General features: G+C 39.9%; 1 protein-coding gene across 1 annotated transcript in view; it reads right to left on the bottom strand.

Annotated features, from left to right (window-relative positions):
- The window catches only part of PCDH15 (protocadherin related 15), a 913479-nt gene that overhangs the window by 206233 nt on the left and 684797 nt on the right, over positions 1-22449 (bottom strand). Inside the window, exons 20-21 of the mRNA XM_029061331.2 lie at positions 1830-2135; positions 868-1092 (exon numbers count right to left, since the gene is read on the bottom strand). Coding sequence (XP_028917164.1) covers positions 868-1092; positions 1830-2135 — 531 coding nt within the window. The remainder of the gene's footprint in view (positions 1-867; positions 1093-1829; positions 2136-22449) is intronic.

Below are 22449 nucleotides of genomic sequence, written 5' to 3'. Positions count from 1 at the left end.
ATGAGGTAACTGAGGCACAGAGAAGTGAAGTGACTTGCCACAGTCACACAGCTGACAAGTGGCGGAGCCGGCATTCAAACCCATGACCTCTGACTCCAAAGCCCGTGCTCTTTCCACTGAGCCATGCTGCTTCTCTAAGTATAATAATAGTGTGAACCCCATGTGGGACAGGGACTGTGTCGACCTGATTAACTTTTATCTACCTCAGTGCTTAGAACAGTGCTTGGCACATAGTGAGCACTTAACAAATACCATAATTATTAATATATGACAAAAACAAAGCACAGGATGACTTTCAAATACATAAGATTTAGGGGAGCCTCTTGTAAATTATAAAGCAGAAATGAAATATCATATAAGAAGTCATAACATATAGGATTCTATCTTGATTGGGCTTCACTCACTTGAAGTAGAAATGGGAATGTGATACCATGACATACCAGCAATTGATGCAATAAAAGCAGGTCGCCAAATTACAATTCAGATCATCCTTTCGAGAAAGGAACTGATGTCACATTATCACATAATTCCATATCACATTATTCGAAGACATATTTATTGTAATCCTTCGGAATCACAGAGTATTAAATTTTTACTCAAGTGTTTGCAAATATATGTGACTCAGAAGTCTTTGAGCTAGGGCACAACTGGGTAATTATATGTAGTTGAAGAGCAGTTATTATAGTTGTAATATACATACATTTTCACAGTGAAGTTTCTGCTTTGAAAAAGTGAACAGTTAGTATCTAGATGAAGCAATGGAGAAAGTTTGCTTTTGATAACAAAATAAGCAGTAATTTAAAGACTTTAGTTTTGGATAGCTTATAATTTTTTCCAGTGGTGTTCTCCATTTAAAGTCAGTCTTACCTTCACTATCACCGTGACAGTAGCAAGACCAGGTGGCATGGTTCCTCCAATATCAAAGGCTTCCACTAGAAAAGTGAGAGTTGCCTTTGGGTCTGGGAAGGATTCATAGTCCAAGCTCTTTAAAAGAGATAATTCTCCTGAAAATGGATGCAATGCAAAATAATGCTTGACTTCAGAACTTCGTATCCGATAGGAGACATTGGCACCAAGGTCGACATCTTTTGCCTAGTACAAGTCAAAGAGAATAATATTTAGAATAATATTTAGGTCAGCGTTAACAGTCCTGTCTTCTCAAAGAAAACCACTTGTGTAAACATTGTATATGATGAAACTGTAATATAAGTATTTATTGGAGGTCAACTTTGTTGCAATGACTGATACAAACACTTGGTAAGTGCTAAACAAAGAAGTGATACAGCCCCTGATCAGAAGGTGTTTACACTTTAATGAGGGCATTTCTTCACAGATATTCTCAGAAGTTGTAACTGTACTCTGATATCTTCATAAAATATTGAGCTTTACTGGAGAGACAGAGAGGTTTCAGAAATAATTTTTGTCAAATTCAAGAATATAATTTTGTAGAAAATGCTCAGTAATTAAATTACAGCTTGAAATTCTTTGAAAATAATTTTGGCTCCTAATGAAGCATGACTCACATTACATAGGTCTCAATAATACATATGCTCTTAAATTGGCAGCATTAAGGTGTCAATGCAAATGATCAGTTCAAAAATGGCAAAATATATCATTGGCATGTTACCTTTTTAAATTTTCCTTAATTTAGAACAAAACATATATGAAATATCACATTCTACTGTGTTTAAAATGAGAGTTTAGTGAAATAGCAGGAAAAACTGCCCTTGAATATGATCATTGCTTTTTTTTCTTCCTAACCTTCTTGTTCCTTTTAAGGAAAACTGTCTTACATCTATATGTTCAAGGAAGACATCCTTATTACACACCTCTATTTGGAGGAAAATGGTTCCAGCTGGTAGATTCTCTGGAACAGTTACTGTATAAGAAGAATTGGTGAATACCGGGCTGTTGTCATCAATATCCAAGACTTTGATGGCCAGGGCTAAGGCTGACCGGCGAGGGTGTACAGCTCCATCCGTTGCCTCAACGATAAGTTCATAATAATCCCTTGCTTCTCTGTTAAGCTTAACTGCCGTGTAAATGCTACCATTGGATGTAATGCGAAAAAGATGATTAAAGTTTGCCAAACTGTAGAAAACCTGTCCATTTATTCCAGCATCAGGATCTGTAGCCTAAATGAAATGAGGGGGAAAACAAAAAAAGTTTTCCATGATATTGTTGGTTCACAGTAATTGCAAAAATTAGTCTGAGAAAGTGTGTTTTAGGGTGAGACTAGAAGTGTTCCTTGAGTAAGAACATCTCTAGTCAAACCCACTTCCTTTAAAATGATATAAGTATCTGAGATTAAGGTACCATAAATTAATAATTAATGTTTGAATATGGAGTAATAAATACAGAATTTATCACTATTATTATCATTCATACTTTTGAGTGCAGAACCTACTGCGTGCAGAAATCAGTACTAGGCACTTGGGGAGGTACAATGGTCATAATAATTGTGCTATTTGTCATGCACTTATGTGTCAAGTACTGTATTAAGCACTGGGTTACAAGCAAATTACTCAGGTCAGACACAGTCCCGTACCGTATCGGGTTCATATTTTAAGTGGGAGGGAGAATTGATATTTAATTCCCATTTTATAGAAAAAAAGACCTGAGGCACAGAGAAGTTAAGTGACATGCCTAAAGTCACACAGCAGGCAGTTAGACCCAGAATCAGAGCACAGATCTTCTGACTCTCAAACCTGTGCTCTTTCCACTAAGCCATGCTACTTCCAAATTAAAGGTCCAATAGAAGAAGACAGGTTTCTGTCCTTGAGGTGCTTACTGGGATAGACAGGGAGATACATAGTGTAAACATATGGCTGGAAAAAGAAGAAAAATATAGATAACAGCTAGTAAATACAAAAAAAAAAGAATGAATGGATAATTAAACTCTAAGCTTCCAGGGAAGCTGAAAGGATTCCATATCCAGTGTGCCAGGATGCCTCATGAAGAGGTTTTATAGATTGTGTTGAAGATGGGGAGGAGCATCGTTTGGCAAACTGATGGAAAAGGAGATTCCATGCAGGGAAGGAGCCCACGCATCCACATTGAGAGAGTTAAGAGTGAAGTACAGTTTGGGAGGAGCAAAGAATCTGAGTTGTGGTATAGGGGGTGGAAAGTTTTCATAGATTTATTATCATTAAAAATAACTTTGAATATTCATGGTGATATTCTATTTGCTTCACTTTTCTAAACTGTAAAATGGGATTTAATATCCATTTTTCCCTCCTCTTAGACTGTGAGCCCCGAAGGACAAGGACTTTGTCTACTCAGATTATCCTGTACTTCCCCCCAGTGCTTAGAATATAGTAAATTTACTCAGATTATCCTGTACTTCCCCCCAGTGCTTAGAATATAGTAAGTTTTTAAAAAATGCCACAATTACTATTATTAATTGGTGTAATATATGGCAAGAAGAACAGTTCACATTCAAACTAAAGTCCTGTGTTTTAGCATTTTTTCAGTGTTGAAATTAACTGGATTTTAATTTTGGAATCTCATCTGAAAAGGTAAAAATACATCAATGAACTGAAGACTTTTAAATGAGGATCCAAAGTGTGTGGATTCATTATCTGACTTCATTAATTGCTCTCTCTTTCTCTCTCTTTTTTTCTTATTAGGCACATCTAGTGTCAAACACATTTGTAAACTGCTTGCTCATGCCTATTGCCAAGGAAAAAAACTCAATAGAAGAAAATTCTACAAATTAAAAGGATTCAGTTCCTGGTGGATTTGCCAAATGCATTATAAAAGGTAGAAAATAGCCTCTTAAACTCTTCTCTTAATAAAGGTCCTTTATAAAAATGGGTACTGAAACTTCTTAATGATTTTATGGCGATTTTGGATTCTGCTTCTACCATTTAAAAAAGCAATGGTCTAAAAACTCTAAGATAAACTCCTTGAGGGCAGGAATGATGCTTTCTACTTGCCTTTTATGATCCCAGGTATCTTGTACAATGGTCTGCAAACCTTTCTTCCTCCTTTCATTCAGTCATCCACTCATTCAATCATTTATTAAGCACTTACTGTGTGCAGAGCACTGTACTAAGTGCTTGGGAAAGTACAATATAGTAATAAAGAGTGACAATCCCTGCCCTCAACGAGCTCACAGTCTAGAGCGGTGGAGACAGACATTAATACAAATAAATAGACATCAAAATAAATAAATATCCCTCCCTGACTCCGGTCCCTAGTTCACTCTGCTGCACAGATCATTTTTCAGAAAAAACATTCAGTCCATGTCTTCCCACTCATTAAGAACCTCCAGTGGCAACCCATCCACCTCCACATCAAACCACCAGCTTTAAATTATTCAATCAGCTCTCCCCATCCTACCTCACCTTACTGATCTACTAAAGCCCATCTGGCACACGCTGCTCTTCTCACCACCAACTCCCTTCCCAAGTCTTTCCCCTAGCCTGGAACTCCCTCTCCCTTCAAATAAGCAAGACCACCACTCTCTCTCCGCTTTCAAAGCATTAGGGTCACATCTCCTCCAAGAAGCCTTTCCCAATTAAGCCCTCTTTTTTTCTCAGCTCACTCTCTCCTCTGCACCTTCTATGCACTTGGATGTGTGATGTTTATACTTTTTATATTTGCCCCACTCACAACCCCAAAGCACTTATGTACATATCTTTAAATTACATATTATAAATTATTTATTATATATGTATCTCCCCCTCTAGATTGTAAGTTCATTATAGGCAGGAAATGTGTCTGCTAAAGCTGTTTTATTGTACTCTCCCAAGTGTTTAATACAGTGCTCTGCACCTTGTAAACACTCAATAAATACCATTGATTGATGGACTGATTGATACAGTAGGCATTCGTCAAATACTGCTGGTAATGAGAAGAAAGAGAAAATAAAAAGAAGAAAGAAGAGAGTAGGAGACTAAATATGTACCTAAATACGCAAGGAAGGAAAGGGAAAGAAGACAGAGGATGTGAAAAAGGAAAGGAGTAGAAATGACACTACTTTTGTATTAGGATGTAATCAAGAACTAAGATATGGGAGTTAATTTACCTCCCATAAATTTTCAAGTTTTTTAAAGTCACTTGTTAAAATTAATGAGATAAATGATTTAAGAAAATATCTTCTCCACAGAATCATTTCTATCATCAGTCTCATTTCAAATAAAATTTCCATATAACATATCATTTATCCCTATGATGGACATTTGCAAAAGAGTTCTAATGTGCATTTTTTTCAGTCACTAAAAAAATGAAACTGAGAAGAATTATGATAATTATGTCAAGCTGTTGCTAGGGAAAGAAAGATAAACAAGAAACTTGGGGGTATATAGTGTTTTCACAAATGCTGTCTGGTACTGAAAAGCAATGCTGCCCACATTTATTATCCATAAACCCATGTAACTTTGTTCCCAACATATGTAACCTGAAGTATCACCAGAGAAGCTCCCAGGCAGGTCAATTGGCTGAGAGGTCTAGGGATATATTGTCAACATGCTCTTCTCACTCTAATGGACTCCTTTCTCCTTTCTCTTCCCTACCACAGCCCTGACTTCCTTAGAAAATCACTAGATTTTCTTCTTTCTCCTACTGGACAAGGCCAGCCCTAGCCAAAGTCCTCAAGTGTAAAAAGGCTGGTAATCAGCCCTCTTATCACCTGCCTGTCCCCCAGGTTCTGCAGTAGACAAGTGCTACCTAGCACCATTGACAGACTCTGTGTGTGCATGTGTGTGTGAGTGATAGAAAGAGAGAGAGAAAGAGAGAGAGAGAGAGGGAATGAGAGCTCGGGAAGAATAATTTTTTAATTAATTTCTTGCTTAAATGCAAGAGACTTTCTTCAAATATCTGTGTTATTTTCAACAAACCAGTCTTGATTGTCTTTGTCATTCCTGCTGCCTTGATATTAGCCCAATATCAATCATATTTCATCTCCTAGATATACTGTTCAAATCACTATCCATAGCTGGGTTTCTTGGCAAGTTTCTTCAGTTTACTAGGAGCTGTATATTTATCCCTCTTGATTACTTTACAGTGTGTTTGTTTTACTGATAGTTTGAATTGGAATGGTAAGACTAGATCTGGTAGTATCCCTGGAGAAATATATAAGTAGAATACCAGGTCCTCAGATGTTTGTATAAGTCTTTTATCAACATATGAGATATGGAGAATAGGCCACCAGATTTCAAAGATTCTACCATAATCACAATTTTCAAGAAGGGGAAAAAGTTGTTTGTGGAAACAGCTACTGCTGTAGTTACTGCTTTCTAGTATCAATAAGATTCTAGACAGACTACGAGACATTATACTGAATCACACTCTGACTCCAAACCAAAACATAGCACAGAAGACATCACCATCATCGTCTTCATCACCATCATTGAATTTGTTACCCCTTACTACATTACAGGCACTGTACTACCCCTAGGGTAGAATATACAAGATAATCAGATTGGACACAGTCCTTCTCCCACATGGGGCTCACAGTCTAAAGGAGAAGGAAAGAGGTAACAAATTCCCATTTTATAGATGAGAAAATTGAGGTACAGAGAAATGACTTGGTTAAGGTCACACAGCAAACAGGTGGGAGAGTCAGGGTTAGAACCCAGGTCTCTAACTCCTAGACCCATGCTCGTGATGCTAAACTCTGCTACTTCTCTAAATCAAGCCCAGCATTGGGAATAACCATATATTTCATGTTGCAGAAATCAACTTTAATACCTCTGTGGTGTGTCCATTGGTGTTTCTATAGACCTTTATAGCCCACTTACTCTATGATATTTTAAGTTATTTGATGGCAGGGACCATAGCTTCTCCTGTCTGCTTCAAAGCAGCTCATTTTTTGCTCTGCCATCAATTCATTGTGAGTATTCATTCATTCAACCATATTTATTTAGCACTTACTGTGGGCACAGCACAATACTAAGCACTTGGAAGGTACAATTCAGCAACAAATAGAGACAATCCCTACCCAACAATAGGCTCACAGTCTAGAAGGGGAGAGACAGACAACAAAACAAAACAAGTAGACAGGCATCAATAGCATCAATATAAATAAATAGATTTATACATATGTACACATCATTCATAAAAAGAAAAATGAATATGTACACATATAAACAAGTGCTGTGGGACAGAGAGGGTAAGCAGAGGGAGAGAGTTGGGACTATGGGGAGTGGAGGAGAAGCAGAGAAAAGGGGGGGTTCAGTCTGGGGACTCCTCCTGGAGGAGGTGAGCTTTCAGTAGGGCTCTGAAGAGGGGAAGTGTGCTAGTTTGATGGATGTGTGGAGGGAAGGCATTCAGGCCACAGGTAGGACATGGGCCAGGGATCAATGGTGGGACAGGCAGAAACGAGGCACAGTGAGGAGGTTAGCACCAGAGGAGTGGAGTGTGAGGGCTGGGCTATTGAAGGAGAGAAGGGAGGTGAGGTAGGAGGGAGCAAGGTGATGGGGAGCTTTGAAGCCAATAATGAGGAGCTTTTGCTTGTTTTGAGTAAATAAAAGTCTTTAAAATACATTTTATTTCAGGGATTTCATTCACATGACTCTTTTCTAAAGGGTAAACAACACTAGAGGAGACTGAAAGAGAAGGGTTATAATTCACTTTTCTAGTTAAATAATAAGGATAGGCAGACCGTTTATCCCAGAGGATTGTGGCAAACATTTAATCAGATCATTTATTCAGCTTCCTTCGTCAGCCTTACCTTTATCTGATGGGGACTGGGCCTTACTATTAACTTCCTAAATAAAACATTTTATCTAGTCTATTTTATTCCTATTAAAGTTGAAATCTTTTGTAACCTCCAATTACTTATTGCCATGTCTTCCTGAGTGAGTGAGATAGACTACAACTTCTCTTAGTGCTTCTACCTGGTTTTTTTGCTTCACTTTTTCCTGGTGTCCTTTAGCATTAAGTGGAAACCTCAGAGAGTATTTTCTTGAAGATCTAAAAACAACATGAACTGCAAATAATGATAATAATTATTATGGTATTTGTTAAGTGATTATTATGTGCCAAGCATTTTACTAAGTGCTGGGGCAAATACAAGATAATTAGGTCAGACATAGTAGTCCCTGTCCTACATGGGGCTTCACAGTTTTAGTAGGATGACAAACAGGTATTAAAGCCCCATTTTACAGATAAGCAAACTGAGACACAGGAAAACTGGAGACAAGGTCACACAGCAGGCAAGGGCAGATCCAGAATTAGAATGCATGCCCTCTGACTCCCAAAACCATGCTTTTTCCACTAGGTCACAATGGTGTGTATTATATCTAGGCCACACTCATAATTATTATTATTTTGATGTCTTATGATGACTGGATAGTTTCAGTACATAGATAAAATCATAACCTGGGAATGTGAACTAATGTGACAGTGAGAGCAAAGTCTGTGTGAAATTCTGCATAATTTAATTTTATGGAAAATATCCAAGTATGTGGTTTTTCAGACCCATGCTGTGGAAAATGGAATAAATGTTCCCCTGACCCTATATTATCCAGTTAATGAGAAAAAAAATCCTTTCAAATTCCACAGTCGTATCAATAATCTCTCTAGGCTGACTAATAGCATATTTCATTTGGGAATCTACAAATCTGGAGGAAAAAAAATTACTTTTTACAATTTAAAATGTATGACCATATTCCCAAAGCCTATGACTGCCTGGATAAAGGAATTGGTATAGTTTAAGATGTATCCCAGGAGGAAAGCATTCATGCTATAGCAAAAATGTTTGGTACAGGACTATAGAAATACTGAATAGGTATTTGATATTTTTTATCAGAAACTCAACTCATAGGAAGCATGTCTTTTCCTCCTATCCTAATCACCCACCACCCACTTTTGGCCCCACAGCTCCTTCCAGTTACTGCCCCATATCCCTCATACTATTCAACTCTTAACTCCTTGAGTGAGTTGCCTGCACCTGTGCCTGCAGTTCTCTCTTCTCCAGTTTCTCTCCTTGATCCCTTCCAATTTGACTTCTGCCCACTTGACTCTAGAGAAAGAGCATTCTCAAAAGTCAAAATGATCTCCTTGCTAAATCCAGTGGCCTCTACTCCATCCCAATATCTTCAACCTCTCAGTTGCTCTTTACCACCCTCTTCCTCTGGAAACATTATCTGACCTTAGCTTCACTGATACTGTCCTCTTCTGCTTCTCCTCTTGTCTGTCTGGCTGCTCATTTTCAATCCCTTTGGCAGGCTCCTCCTCTGTGTCCCACCCTCTGAGATGGAGTCAGACATTAATATAAATAATTATGGATAGTGCTGTGGGGCTGAAGGGGAGGTGAATAAAGGAAGCAAATCAAAGTGCAAGGATGATGCAGAAGGGAGCTGGAGAAGAGGAATGAGGGCCTTGTCAAGGAAGGCCTTTTCTCTTGGAGGAGATGTGCCTTCAGTATGGCTCTGAAGGTGGGGAGGGTGATTGTCAGATACGAAGAGAGAGGGCATACCAGGAAGAGGCAAGATGGGCATGAGAGGTCAGCAGAAGACAGATGAGATCAATATCAAGAGATCTATGATATGTATGAGAGTGAGGTAAAGTAAATAGGTGGGCATTAGAGGACTGAAGTGTGTGGGCTGGGGTTGTAGTAGGCAAGCAGCAAAATAAGGTAGGAGGGTACAAGGTGATTGAATGCTTTAAAGTCTATGGAATGGAGTTTCTGTTTGATATGGAGACTAGTGGGCAAGCACTGGAAGTTCTTGAGGAGAGGTAAAACATGAACTGAAAGTTTTGTTAGAAAAATTAACCAGGCAGCAGAGTGCAGTATATTTTGGAGTGGCGAGATATAGGAGGTGGTCAGCAAGGATTCAAGGTGGGATACCAAAGTAATCCAAGTGGGAAAGGATAAGTGTTTGGATCAACATGCTAGCAGTTTGGATGGAGAGTAAAGGGTGGATTTTAGTGATGTTGTGAAAATTGAACCAACACGATTTAGTGACATACTGAATATGTGGGTTGAATTAGAGAGATGAGATGAGGAAAACACCTAGGTTAGGGGCTTGGGAGATAGGAAAGATGGTAGTTCTATCTACAGTGATGAGAAAATTGGGGAGGACAGGGCTTAGGTGGGAAGATAAGGAGTTCTGTTTTGGACAACTTTGAGATGTCAGCAGGATACCCAAGTATAGATGTCCTGAAGGCAGGAGGTAATGCAGGGCTGTAGAGAAGTAGAGAGAACAGGGCTGGAGATGTAGATTTGGAAATCATCCACACAGAGAACTATTAACTCTATTGATCAATCACAATTGTTGAGGACTAATTGCATGTAGAGCACTGTACTAAATGCTTAGGAGAGTAAAATATAACAGAGTTCACAGACATGTTCCCTGTCCACAACAAGCTTATAGTTTAGAGGGAGTTTACTGTGTCATAGTCTCCCAAATGTTGATTACAGTGCTCTGTACACAACAAGCTCTCAATAAATATTATTGACTGATTGCTTTTGTTCTCCAACTCCAACAGCCAGATATCCTAAAATTTAACCCACGTTTCAACAGATTTGGATGCAGCTTCTGATCAGAAGTCCCACAGGATTACTCTCCCACTCCTTGGGGAATGCCCCATATGTGTCCTCTTTGGGGGAACATGTCAGTCCTGCCTTGAGGAGGTGGTATGGGTTCAGTTACCTAAGTCTACATTATGCGTAATACATATACTAAAAATATTCTAGTTAATATCAGCACTTTTTCTTCTCCAACTGAAAACATAAAGTCAGTGTTCTTTCTTCTAAGGAAACTAATTTCAGAGAATACTGGCTCAGAATCTAGATTGTATTTTTAAGGTATTAACAAGTTTTCAACATGAAGAAGTAAACAATTCAGTTTACTCACATAATTGTGGAATCTAGGTGTGAGACACCTTTACTTTTCCATTTCCTTTTAATGGAGTTGCCAAGCTAAAGAAAAATAGACCTGAGCTGAGAGATCAGCATTCCATACTTGGATTGGAAATTACTCTCATCTCTGCCAAGTCAAGAGCTCTCAAAAAGTGATATTTCAGTTACTGTTGGTCAGACAGAAATGCTCCCTGGGTCAAAATAAAATGTGTCCAGTGGGGATGTGTGGTTTGGATTAGAAACCATCCAGTCAATAAAATTAAGTGAGTCTATGGCCCTAGAGTCTGGTTATGAAGGAATGGATAGATGCCCTAGCTAAGAGTACAGTGCCTTTCTTTGAAACATAGAAAATCTCTCTCTCTTAACTGAAGCCTCCCTCCAGGATCTTTGTAGATAATAAAGAGAATAGTATTGACATTTTTCAGACTCACACATCAGGAACTCTAATAGAAGACTGAAGGTGCAAACCAGCACGCCCGGTTTTGATTTTGTGTGCCCAGAGGAAAAGTTATTTCTGCTTCTTTCATGTAGACTGATCTCTTCTGACAGGAATCCACCTGCACAGTCTGGATAGGTAATATGCAAAGGAGTTATGAAACACTGATGGAAAGATTTTGATGAATCAGACAAATACAAATGGGATCCACTATAATACAGCCCTTGTCCAGGTTCTGAAAACTGATACCTGCAAAGAAAATTTCCTCAAAATCAGATTTCAGATTTATGAACAAAGGATGGATAAAAAATTCATAAAAATACTGATAGACTAAATATTAATAAAAGTTTCTTCACTTTATTTATGCCTTAGGAAAAGGAACATTTCCTGATGAGTTTGTGTGTTTTGTTTTTTTAATGGCATTTGTTAAGTGCTCACTACATGTCTAGCACTATTCTAAATGCTAAGGCAGATGTAAGTGTACCAGGTTAGACACCGTCCCTGTTCCTCATTGTAATTTGCCACTAGCCCATGGGCCTTGATCATCTCCACAGTCCATCTCCTTCACTCTTGTGCACAAGCTGCAGAGTGCTGCTGGCAGAAATCCAGGTATCAGGCCAACTTTATCCACTTCAAGTTCATTCTTACATGCTTTATCTCTGCCTTCTAATCTGCCCAGCAAAATTATTTCTCCATCATCATTGACACTCATGCCCATTCCCCTTGCCAGTTGTTCCACACTTTTAACTGCCTCCTCATACCCCTGTTCCCCATCTCTCCCATCCCTTGCCCCTTATGACCTGACCAGCTACTGTATTGACAAAACTGAAATTATCAGGTGTGATCGTACCAAAATCTTTGCCTCTCCCCAGCCCCTTCCCACTCTGGCCCCTTCTTCAACTCTCCCATCTTTACCCACAGTATCTCAAGAGAAATTCTCCTGCCCTCTCTCAAAAATCCACCTCTCCACCCTTTCATCTGACATCCCTTTGCACCTTATCAAATCCTCACTTCTCCACTTCCTAACTGCCAGCTTCAACTGTTCACTCTCCAATGGCTTCTTCCCCATTGCTTTCAAATATGGCCACGTCTCCCCAGTCCTTAAAAAAACCTTCCCTTAATCCCACGGCTCCAGCAGCATGGCTTAGTGGAAAGAGCACAGTTTTGGGAATCAGAACATGTGGGTTCTAATCCCGTTTCCACCAATTGTCTGCTGTGTGACCTAGGGCAAGCTGCTTAACTTCTCTGTGCCCCAGTTATCTCCTCTGTAAAATGGGGATTAAGACTGTGAGCCTCATGTGGGACAACCTGATTACCTTGTATCTATCCCATCACTTACAACAGTGCTTGGCATATAGTAAGTGTTTAACAAATTCCATAATTATTATTATTATTACAGGTATCACCCCATCTCCCTCCTATCATTCCTTTCCTATTCTCAAGTTCCTCTTCTTCAATGCTCTCCTTGACTCCCTCCAATCTGGCTTCTGTCCCCTTCACTTCCCAGAAACTGCCCTCTCAAAGGTCACAAATGATCTCCTTCTTGCAAAATCCAATGGCCTTTACTACACACATCCTCACCTTTTCTCGACTGCTCAGCTTCCTTCAACACTGTCGATCATCTCCTTCTCCTGGAAACATTATCCAGCCTTGGTTTCATTGACACTGTCCTCTCCTGGTTCTCCTGCCACTCATTCTCAGTCTTTTTAGTGTATTCCCCTTCTGCCTCTTACCCCTAATTGTGGATGTCCCTCAAGGTTCAGTTCTAAGTCACTTCTATTCTCCAAGTACACCCATTCCCTTGGAGAACTCATTCACTCACATGATTTCAACTATGACCTCTATGCAGATGATTCCCAAATCTGCATTTGACCATGATCTCTTTCTCTCTCTGAAGTTTCACATTTCCTTCTGCCTTCAAGACATCTCTACATGGATGTCCCACCACCACCTCAAACTTAACATGTCTAAAATAGAACTCCTTATCTTCCCACCAAAACTCTGTTTTTACCCTGACTTTCCCATCATGATAGATGGCACCACGATCTTTTCTGTCTCTCAAGCCTGTACCCTTGGTATTATCCTTGATTTCTCTTTCTCTCTCAGTCAACCCACATATTTAATCCATCACTAAATCCTGAAGGTTCAACCTTCACAACACTGCTAAAATCCACCCTTTCCTCTCCATCTAAATTACACCAAGTTAAACCAAGCACTCGATTATTGAATCAGGCTCCTTGCTAATCTCCCTGCCTCCTGTCTCTCCCAGTTCCAGTCCATATTTCAATCTGCTGCCTAGATCATTTTTCTACAAAAATGTCCATGCCATGCTTCCCCACTACTCAAGAACCTCCAGTAGTTGTGCATCCACCTTGGCATAGAATAGAAACTCCTTATCATTGGCTTTAAAGTACTCAATCACCTTGCCTCCTACCATGTCACCTCGCTACTCTCGTACTACAACCCAGTCCACATATTTTGCTCCTCTAATGCTAACCTTCTCACTTACTTGATCTCGTCTGTCTTGCCACCTACCTCTCACCCATGTCCTGCCTCTGGCTTGGCATGCCCTCTCTTTTCATATCTGACAATTAACCTACCATGCTTCAAAGCCTTATTGAAGGCACATCTCCTTGAAGAGGCCTCCCTTAATGAACCCCTCCTTTCCTTTTCTTCCAGTCCCTTTTGCTTCACCCTGACCCTTTGTTCATCCCTCCTCCCAGCCCACAGCTGTAATTTATATTAATGTCTGTCTCCCCTTTTAGACTGTAAGCTCATTGTGGACAAGGAATGTGTCTATTATATAATCCTCTCCCAAGCAATTGGTACAGTGCTCTGCACACAGTAAGTGCTCAATAAATACAATTGACTAAGTAGGATCTTATCTCCATTTTATAGTTGAAGGAGACTGAGGCCAAGAGAAGTAAAGTGAATTCCCCAAGGTTACCCAGCAAGTAATTGTCAGATCCAGAATTAGAACCTAGGTCCTCTGATTCCCAGGTCTGTGCTCTTTTCACAAGGCCATGCTGCTTCCCGCTCCTTCTTCTCTCGAAGTCATATCTTCCCAACCTTTATCTCACCCAGGGCACTTTTGTATGTAGTGATGTATATACACTATCATACTTTTTTCCTCTTCTTCATAAATTTTATTGTTTTTATCTCCTGTTAATCTCCCTGAGGACAAAGATAATGTCTTTAGACTCTTTTATATCTCTCAAATCCTTGCTAGAGTGTGCTTTATGCAGTAAAAAAATAATGAGAATAATATATTATGGCATTTGTTAAGTGCTTAGTATGTGCCAAGCATTGTTGAAAGTGCTGAGATAGATACAAGGTAATCAGGTGGATCCACATGGGGCTCACAGTCTTAACCCCCATTTTACAGATGAGGTAACTGAAGCACAGAAAAGTTAAAGTGACTTGCCCAAGGTCACACAACAGAATAGAGGGGAGTTGGGATTAGAACCCACATCTTCTGACTCCCAAGCCCATGCTGTTTCCACTAAGCCACACTCAATAAAGAGTGCTTCCAATAAAGCACTTGGAATGTACAATTCGGCAACAGATAGAGACAATCCCTGCCCAACAACGGGCTCACAGTCTAAGAGGAGGAGACAGACAACAAAACAAACAACCATGCAACAACAAACAGAAACATTCCCTGCCCACAACTTCAAATTAATCAACTAGTTTGATTAATCAAACTAAATTAATCAACTAGTTTGAATTTATGCAGCGGTGTTATTTTGGTGGCTATGTCTTTTGATTGGCTCAGATATCCACCTAATTGGTAGCCATTGTTTGGGAACACAAAGCACAGTTCCTGGTCTGCCTGTATTCTGGAAATTCCCTAATTCTCTGCCATTCTTCAAAGGAGGAGGGAAACACAGTTCCTAGGGCAGGCTGTGGAAGGTGGATTTAGTGGTATGTTGTTCAGAAAAAGTATGTTAGTACAAAAAAGCAATCCCCAACATTAGATATGTTCTTGGCAGAAAGCATGTTCTGTTCAGATGTGAGGATTACCCAGATTTTGATTCTAAAAAAGACATATCCACCAAGTCATTTCAGGCTGGTATGTAACACCAGGTGTAGAGCAATTAAAGGAAAAGTCTTTGCCATTAAACATCTGGCAGAACATGAATTTGAATTCTTAATTATGTATGGGGTTGACTGTCTACACATTCAAGGCTTTAGGGATATTTAGCTTTGATAGCAATTTTGAAAAAAACAAAACACAAAACAGGATAGGAATATTCAGCTCCAGTAGTATACTAGCTTTAAAAAACTTAAACTGTTTTGCTTTGATTTACATCTGAAATTTTCAACTGGGGTTTCATGGATCCCTGAGATTACATACTTCATTCATTAATTCATTAAATCATATTTATTGAGCACTTTGTGCAAAGCATTGTACTAAGTGCTTCATTCATTCATTCAATCATATTTATTGAGCACTTACTGTGTGCAAAGCACTGTACTAAGCACTTGGAATGTACAATTTGGCAACAGATAGAGACAATCCCTGCCCAACAATGGGCTCACAGTCTAAGAGGAGGAGACAGATAACAAAACAAACAACCATGCAACAACAAACAGAAACATTCCCTGCCCACAACTTCAGAACACCGTAGAAGGTACAGACATTCTGGCAAGCATATTGAGTACTCTAGTAAATCCAGTGAGAAGCAGTAGCAGCAGCAAAAGCAGTAAAAAGAGAATACTTTCCTTAGTGCCGTGAGGATTGATGGGAAAGCAAAGGTACTTTGGTCTTCCTAACCCACAAAATTGCAACACAGGTGCAAAAGTGTCAAGAGGATGTGAAAATGCTAAGACGATAGTAGGAAGAGTGGGAAATTCAGAAAAGCCTTCTGGCCTAGTGGTGCCTAAAATGGTGGTCATTTGGGTAGAGAGGAAAGTGTAGATATGGAAAATGTGGTAGAGGAGAACCCAAAAGGACTTGTCAACAGATTGGACAAGATTGGCCTTTAAAAAGAGACTTTGAAAGCAAGCGAGGATTTGGTGGAGTTTTCTCCTATTAGATAGTTACTATTATGGTATTTGTTAAGCAATCCTTATGTGTTAACCACTGTTCTAAGCACTGGGATAGATACAAGTTAATTCAGTCTGACCCAGTCCCTGTCTCACATGGAGCTCAGTCTTAACAATCTTAGCAGCCTTAGAAGTTGGAGGAGAGGATTCAGAAGGCATGCTGATTATTTCAGTTTTTTGACATACTGAACTTGAAGAGCTGGGAAGACGCCCACATGGAGGTGTCTTGAAGGCAAGATAAAAAAAATGCAGATGGGGCAGAGGTCGGGTTTAGTTAGTAGGATGGATTTGGGAACCACCGGATAGAAGAGGTAGCCATAAAGAACATTTATTGAAAAATTCCTTCTGGAGGAATTGGAGTTTCAGGAGAGCTTAGAAGATGGGAAGAACTGTGATCAGGTGGATTTGAAAGGGGTGGGAGTTTCATTCAGGAAGGAGAGCACGAGTGAGAACAGACTAGAGGTAGGGGATTAAAGAATCGGCAGTGGGAAAGGACAAGTAATTCTCTCTCTACTGTCTCTCAAGTCTCCATTTTGTTGGCTTTGCTCCTTATACTTGAACCATTGGTCCTGTCTTGGGAGCCCTGTTTTATTCAGTAGCCTCTGCTCTTATTCTTTTGGAGCTCTAGAAAATATGGCCACTTTATTCTTAAAGCATTGCCTGTTACTAGGGGGAAACCAGGAAGGTCTATTCTGGTTCATCACACTTCTCATAAATGGAATTCTATTCATCACACTTCTCATAAATGGAATTCTATCTGAATAAAGACAAAATCATGTTTTCCATCTAGTTCAGAATGAATGCCTTCATAAACGTTTGTCTCCTGCAATTTTCTCCCAAACTAGTTAAGAGTAGCACAACCCTCCTTAATTGTGGAGAAAATGCAGTACATAAATCCATAGTATTCAAATTATCATTGATTCGCATGATTATTAAAATATTTCAATCATATTTTTTCATGTTCACATTAAAGAATTATCTAACATGATTAAAGAGGACAATACAGCACATTATATAGAATTTAAAACACTTTTATAAGCATCAGTTAGCATCAGAAATATTGAACTTGAAGTTGAGACTGATCTGCTTTCAAAATAAGAAGTCAGGCAGCAGCAAGATTTTTGTGTGGAATACTTCTTCAGTGATTGATCACTTTGACTTTTGATCACAATTCAACATTCAGAGTAGCATTATAAAGGACACCCAGGATTCAACAGTGATAATGAGGTTAACTACGAATCAAACTTCAGACAGCACATCAGGGTGACAAGGTGGCCCAAACAAAGCTTCCTGGTCTTTCCTGTAGCCCTCTAACGCCCCTGGAGAGCTCTGACTGCTCAGCAAGGGAAGGGTATCTGTGTGGTTTTGTTTTTGGTTTTTTTTGCAGCTTCTGTTGGGTAGTTAGATCCAAGGTAATCAGGGTGTCCCACTTAGGGCTCACAGGCTTCATCCCCATTTTACAGATGAGGGAAATGAGGCCCAGAGAAGTGAAGTGACTTGCCCAAAGTCACACAGCTGACAAGTGGTAGAAGTGGGATTAGAACCCACGACCAAACCCAGGCTCTTTCCACTAAGCCAGACTGCTTCTCCATCAATTCTGATCCCAAAGTGGTGCAATGCTGGTGTCACCACTGCCATTTTCCCTCCCTCTCCCCAGCTGCCAATCAGATGCTACATGAGGAAACCAATATCAGAAAAAAATACCCATAAACACTTCAAAAACTAATGCTTTTACCTAGTGGGGGAAAAAGTCAAAGAAAGCCATCTCTGAAGCCATCATTTCTTGTGGTGGATTGTACTTCAGCTCCACACAAGTTTTCTGTATAGCCACTGCGTCACATACATTTTTTTTCGATATGGAGACCACAAGATATGAAGATCCTCAGATTCACATAAAAGGAATAAGCACACACACACAAGTACATTTTGTGTTTTGGGTGTAAGCCTTGTGTGAGTTACTTTTCAAGAGCTGCTTAGCTTCATGTTTTTCAGGTTTGATTAGGCCAGGTAACTGACTAGGCAAATTTATGAAAAATGGCAGTTGGTTTATCCAGTGATTATTCTTCAGCTGGCCCTTCACAGCCATTCTGATAATGTCAGAGGAATACTGGATGGGATGTTGGTAGAAGCAGTTCAATGAACCTCAGCTTAACAAGGTACACACTGAAGGTACAAAACATATTTCTATGCTCTCTGATTTGTGATCTCTGAGCATTTGGTATTTGCCTCACCTCAGTCCCACAGCACTTCTGTACATATCTACAAATCATATGTTATAAATTATTTATTTATATCAATGTCTTTCTTCCCCTCTAGGTTCTAAGGTCATTGTGGGCAAGGAACGTGTCCACCAACTGTATTGCATTGTACTCCCCCAAGTGTTTAACAGAGTGCTCAATAAATTCCATTGATTAAATATCACCGATTATTCCTGGCTGTGAAAACCAGGAATACACAAATAGCCATTGCATTCTAGATTACATACCTTCACTCTATGTGATCCCCACACACCTGATCTTTCACACCCATCAAAATGTGGGAGATTGGTAGATAGTTGAGATGTAGAGGTCACTGAGTCAGATCATAAGGCTGTGCTAAGAGTAAATGAGGAATTGCCCACAAAACTTAAAACTGCTCTGTTTTCCTAGATATATTTTATCTCCTCCTGTCTTTTTAAAGTATGCATGATGATTTGATGATAATTCAATTGGTTGGAAAGCAAATACTAACAAACATCAATATTTAAAAGAAAATAAAATTAATTTAGAAATATAAAAGTTGATTAAATTTGATGTCACAATAGAATGACATGAATTAACATAAGCTTTTCGTACCTTCTGCAACAAGTAAGCAGCTTTCCTCAAATTTTAGTTACTGATTTTTTATCTTAAAAATGTGAAATTCAAGAACAGTTTATGGTCTTAAATAATCAGCTTGCTTCCCCCTAATTTGAGGACTGGGTATGTCTGTTTCTGTAAGACCGGGTGGAGTATGGGTTATGAAAAACAAAACATAAAAAACCCACATGCAAAGCATCTCTAAAGTTGCAGTTTTTAATAGCTATTCTCCACTGATGAGCATTTACCAAACAAATATGCCTTCTAAGAAATGGAATCATATTTTTTAATACACCAACACATGCTATAATTATTACCACTGAAAGAACTTTGAACTATAAATTCATATGAAAATTACATGCTTTTATTGTAATTTTGTTTCCTATGTTTTGTAGGGTTTTATTTTAGTCTTTCTTACTTGCTTACTTCTTTTATCCCTCTCCTTTTTCATAATTATTTGAAAGGACTAATTAGGCAGGTACTCTAAAGATTCTAATTTAAAAGGGAGCAGAAATCAAAAAACAAAAAAATGATGAGGAAAATAGTGAAAAGTGTAAATGAAAGATTCCAGGCCAATATGAGGCATTACCTCAAGCTATTTTGGCAGGGTCTACAACACACCTACACCAGTTTTTGAATGAACATCTTTCTATCATAAAAATATTTTAAATTTAGTAGGTTCTTATTAAATAAATGCAGGATGGGTCTATGCCTGTGAGGGGATAAGCCTGGTGGTAGGGTTAGCATTCCTCTCTGGCTTACCCAGTAACTAACTTACGAGAGGAAGACAGCAGACAATCCTGAGCAGCCCCCCTGCTGCAATCCCCCAAGAACAATAGATAAAAGGGGAAAAGAACTGGCCATCTTGGACAGGTTTGCCTGATTCGCCAGGTGTGGAACCACCTAAGCCATGCACTAAGACACCTTTGGCTGCTGTGGCCTATGACTTGAACCGGGACAACAATAACCTGAGGGCAGTAGGACTTCTTGAAACTATCTTCACCAGACCTGGGGCAAACCAGGTGGATTGGTAACTATAGATGTTGTGCTTCGTGTGTGTGTATGTCCATGCATGTGTAGATATAATAATAATAATGATGATGGTATTTGTTAAGCACTTATTATGTGCCAAGCACTGCTCCTAACCCCTGTTTTAGTATAAAACAAAGCTTTCCACTGTAATAGTGGTAATTGGTTTTACTTTTTGAACATATCATTTGAGTGCCTGAATTAAAAAGGGAGTCAAACCCCTGGTTAAGGGACTCATAGGTAGAGTGCCTGTTATTGTAGGGGAGCGATTTCCAGGCGGGGCTCATGGCAAAAACTAAGCACTTAGTGCTGTGCTCAGCACCCAATAAGCACTCAATAAATACAATTAATGATAGTATTCTACACCCAGGGCAGGATCGTCAGGCAAGGCTGTGAACTCTGAACTCCAGGCTAGGAACTCCGAGTTGATACAATGAGGCTGGATTCTGTTCATTTTGTTTAGGGACTGTATCTTCAAGAGCATAGAAGTGAGAAAATCTAGCAAAAATGTAGTAATTCTCACTTGCTTGAGAAATGAGGCTGGCTTTACATTTTTGTGACCTTGAAAAGTCACTCTCTGTGCCTCATTTAATTAATCTGTAAATTGAGGATGATACTTGGGGATGATATATCTTAGATTGTGAGTCCATTTGGAATATTCATCATTCATTCATTCAATAGTATTTACTGAGCGCTTACTATGCGCAGAGCACTGTACTAAGCGCTTGGAATGTACAAAGCGGCAACAGATAGAGACAGTCCCTGACCTTTGAGGGGCTTACAGTCTAATCGGGGGAGACAGGCAGACAAGAAAAATGGCGATAAATAGAATCAAGGGGAAGAACATCTCATAAAAACAATGGCAACTAAATAGAATCAGGGTGATGTACATCTCATTAAACAAAATGAATAGGGTAACGAAAATATATACAGTTGAGCGGACGAGTACAGTGCTGTGGGGATGGGAAGGGAGAGGTGGAGGAGCAGAGGGAAAAGGGGAAAATGAGGGTTTAGCTGCGGAGAGGTAAAGGGGGGATGGCAGAGGGAGTAGAGGGAGAAGAGGAGCTCAGTCTGGGAACGCCTCTTGGAGGAGGTGAGTTTTAAGTAGGGTTTTGAAGAGGGAAAGAGAATCAGTTTGGCGGAGGTGAGGAGGGAGGGCGTTCCAGGACCGCGGGAGGACGTGACCCAGGGGTCGACGGCGGGATAGGCGAGACCGAGGGACGGTGAGGAGGTGGGCGGCAGAGGAGCGGAGCGTGCGGGGTGGGCGGTAGAAAGAGAGAAGGGAGGAGAGGTAGGAAGGGGCAAGGTGATGGAGAGCCTTGAAGCCTAGAGTGAGGAGTTTTTGTTTGGAGCGGAGGTTGATAGGCAACCACTGGAGTTGTTTAAGAAGGGGAGTGACATGCCCAGATCGTTTCTGCAGGAAGATGAGCCGGGCAGCGGATTGAAGAATAGACTGGAGTGGGGCGAGAGAGGAGGAAGGTAGGTCAGAGAGAAGGCTGACACAGTAGTCTAGCCGGGATATAACGAGAGCCCGTAACAGCAAGGTAGCCATTTGAGTGGAGAGGAAAGGGCGGATCTTGGCGATATTGTAGAGGTGAAACCGGCAGGTCTTGGTAACGGATAGGATGTGTGGGGTGAACGAGAGAGACGAGTCAAGGATGATACCGAGATTGCGGGCCTGAGAGACGGGAGGGAGGGAGGGAGGGAAATGAAAGGGCTTCCCCTAGCTGTCAGCCAGATTTTCAATGACCCATCTTTCCTTAAAAGTAAGATGAACATTTTTCAAGTTGCTGGGCACATTGGAAGGTGCTTTTCCCAAAACTAATATAATGATTATTATGGTACTTGTTAAGCACTTACTACATGCCAGTTACTGTTCTAAGTACTGGGGTAGATACAGGAACATTCCTATTGTCAACAAATATTAATGAAAGAGGGAAAATTTTTATTATTTCCTAATTTTTAAAAAATATTGTTATAGTAGTAAGCATATATTCTATATCAAACATTGTGCTGGCTGGTGGGATGGATGCAGGAAATCAGATAGGGCTATCAATCAATCCATCAATATGGGCACAGTTTATCTTGGCTAGACTGCTGTGTCAGCCTTCTCTCTGATCTCCCTTCCTCCTCTCTTGCCCCGCTCCAGTCTATTCTTCACTCCGCTGCCCAGCTCATCTTCCTGCAGAAACGATCTGGGCATGTCACTCCCCTTCTTAAAAACCTCAAGTGGTTGCCTATCAACCTCCACTCGAAACGTCTGTTGACAATAGGAATGTTCCTGT

This window comes from Ornithorhynchus anatinus, chromosome 3 (genome assembly GCF_004115215.2).
Source record: "Ornithorhynchus anatinus isolate Pmale09 chromosome 3, mOrnAna1.pri.v4, whole genome shotgun sequence".
Taxonomy (NCBI): Eukaryota; Metazoa; Chordata; class Mammalia; order Monotremata; family Ornithorhynchidae; genus Ornithorhynchus; species Ornithorhynchus anatinus.
The sequence above is the reverse complement of the archived record's forward strand: the minus strand, read 5'-3'. Positions and strand labels throughout refer to the sequence as shown.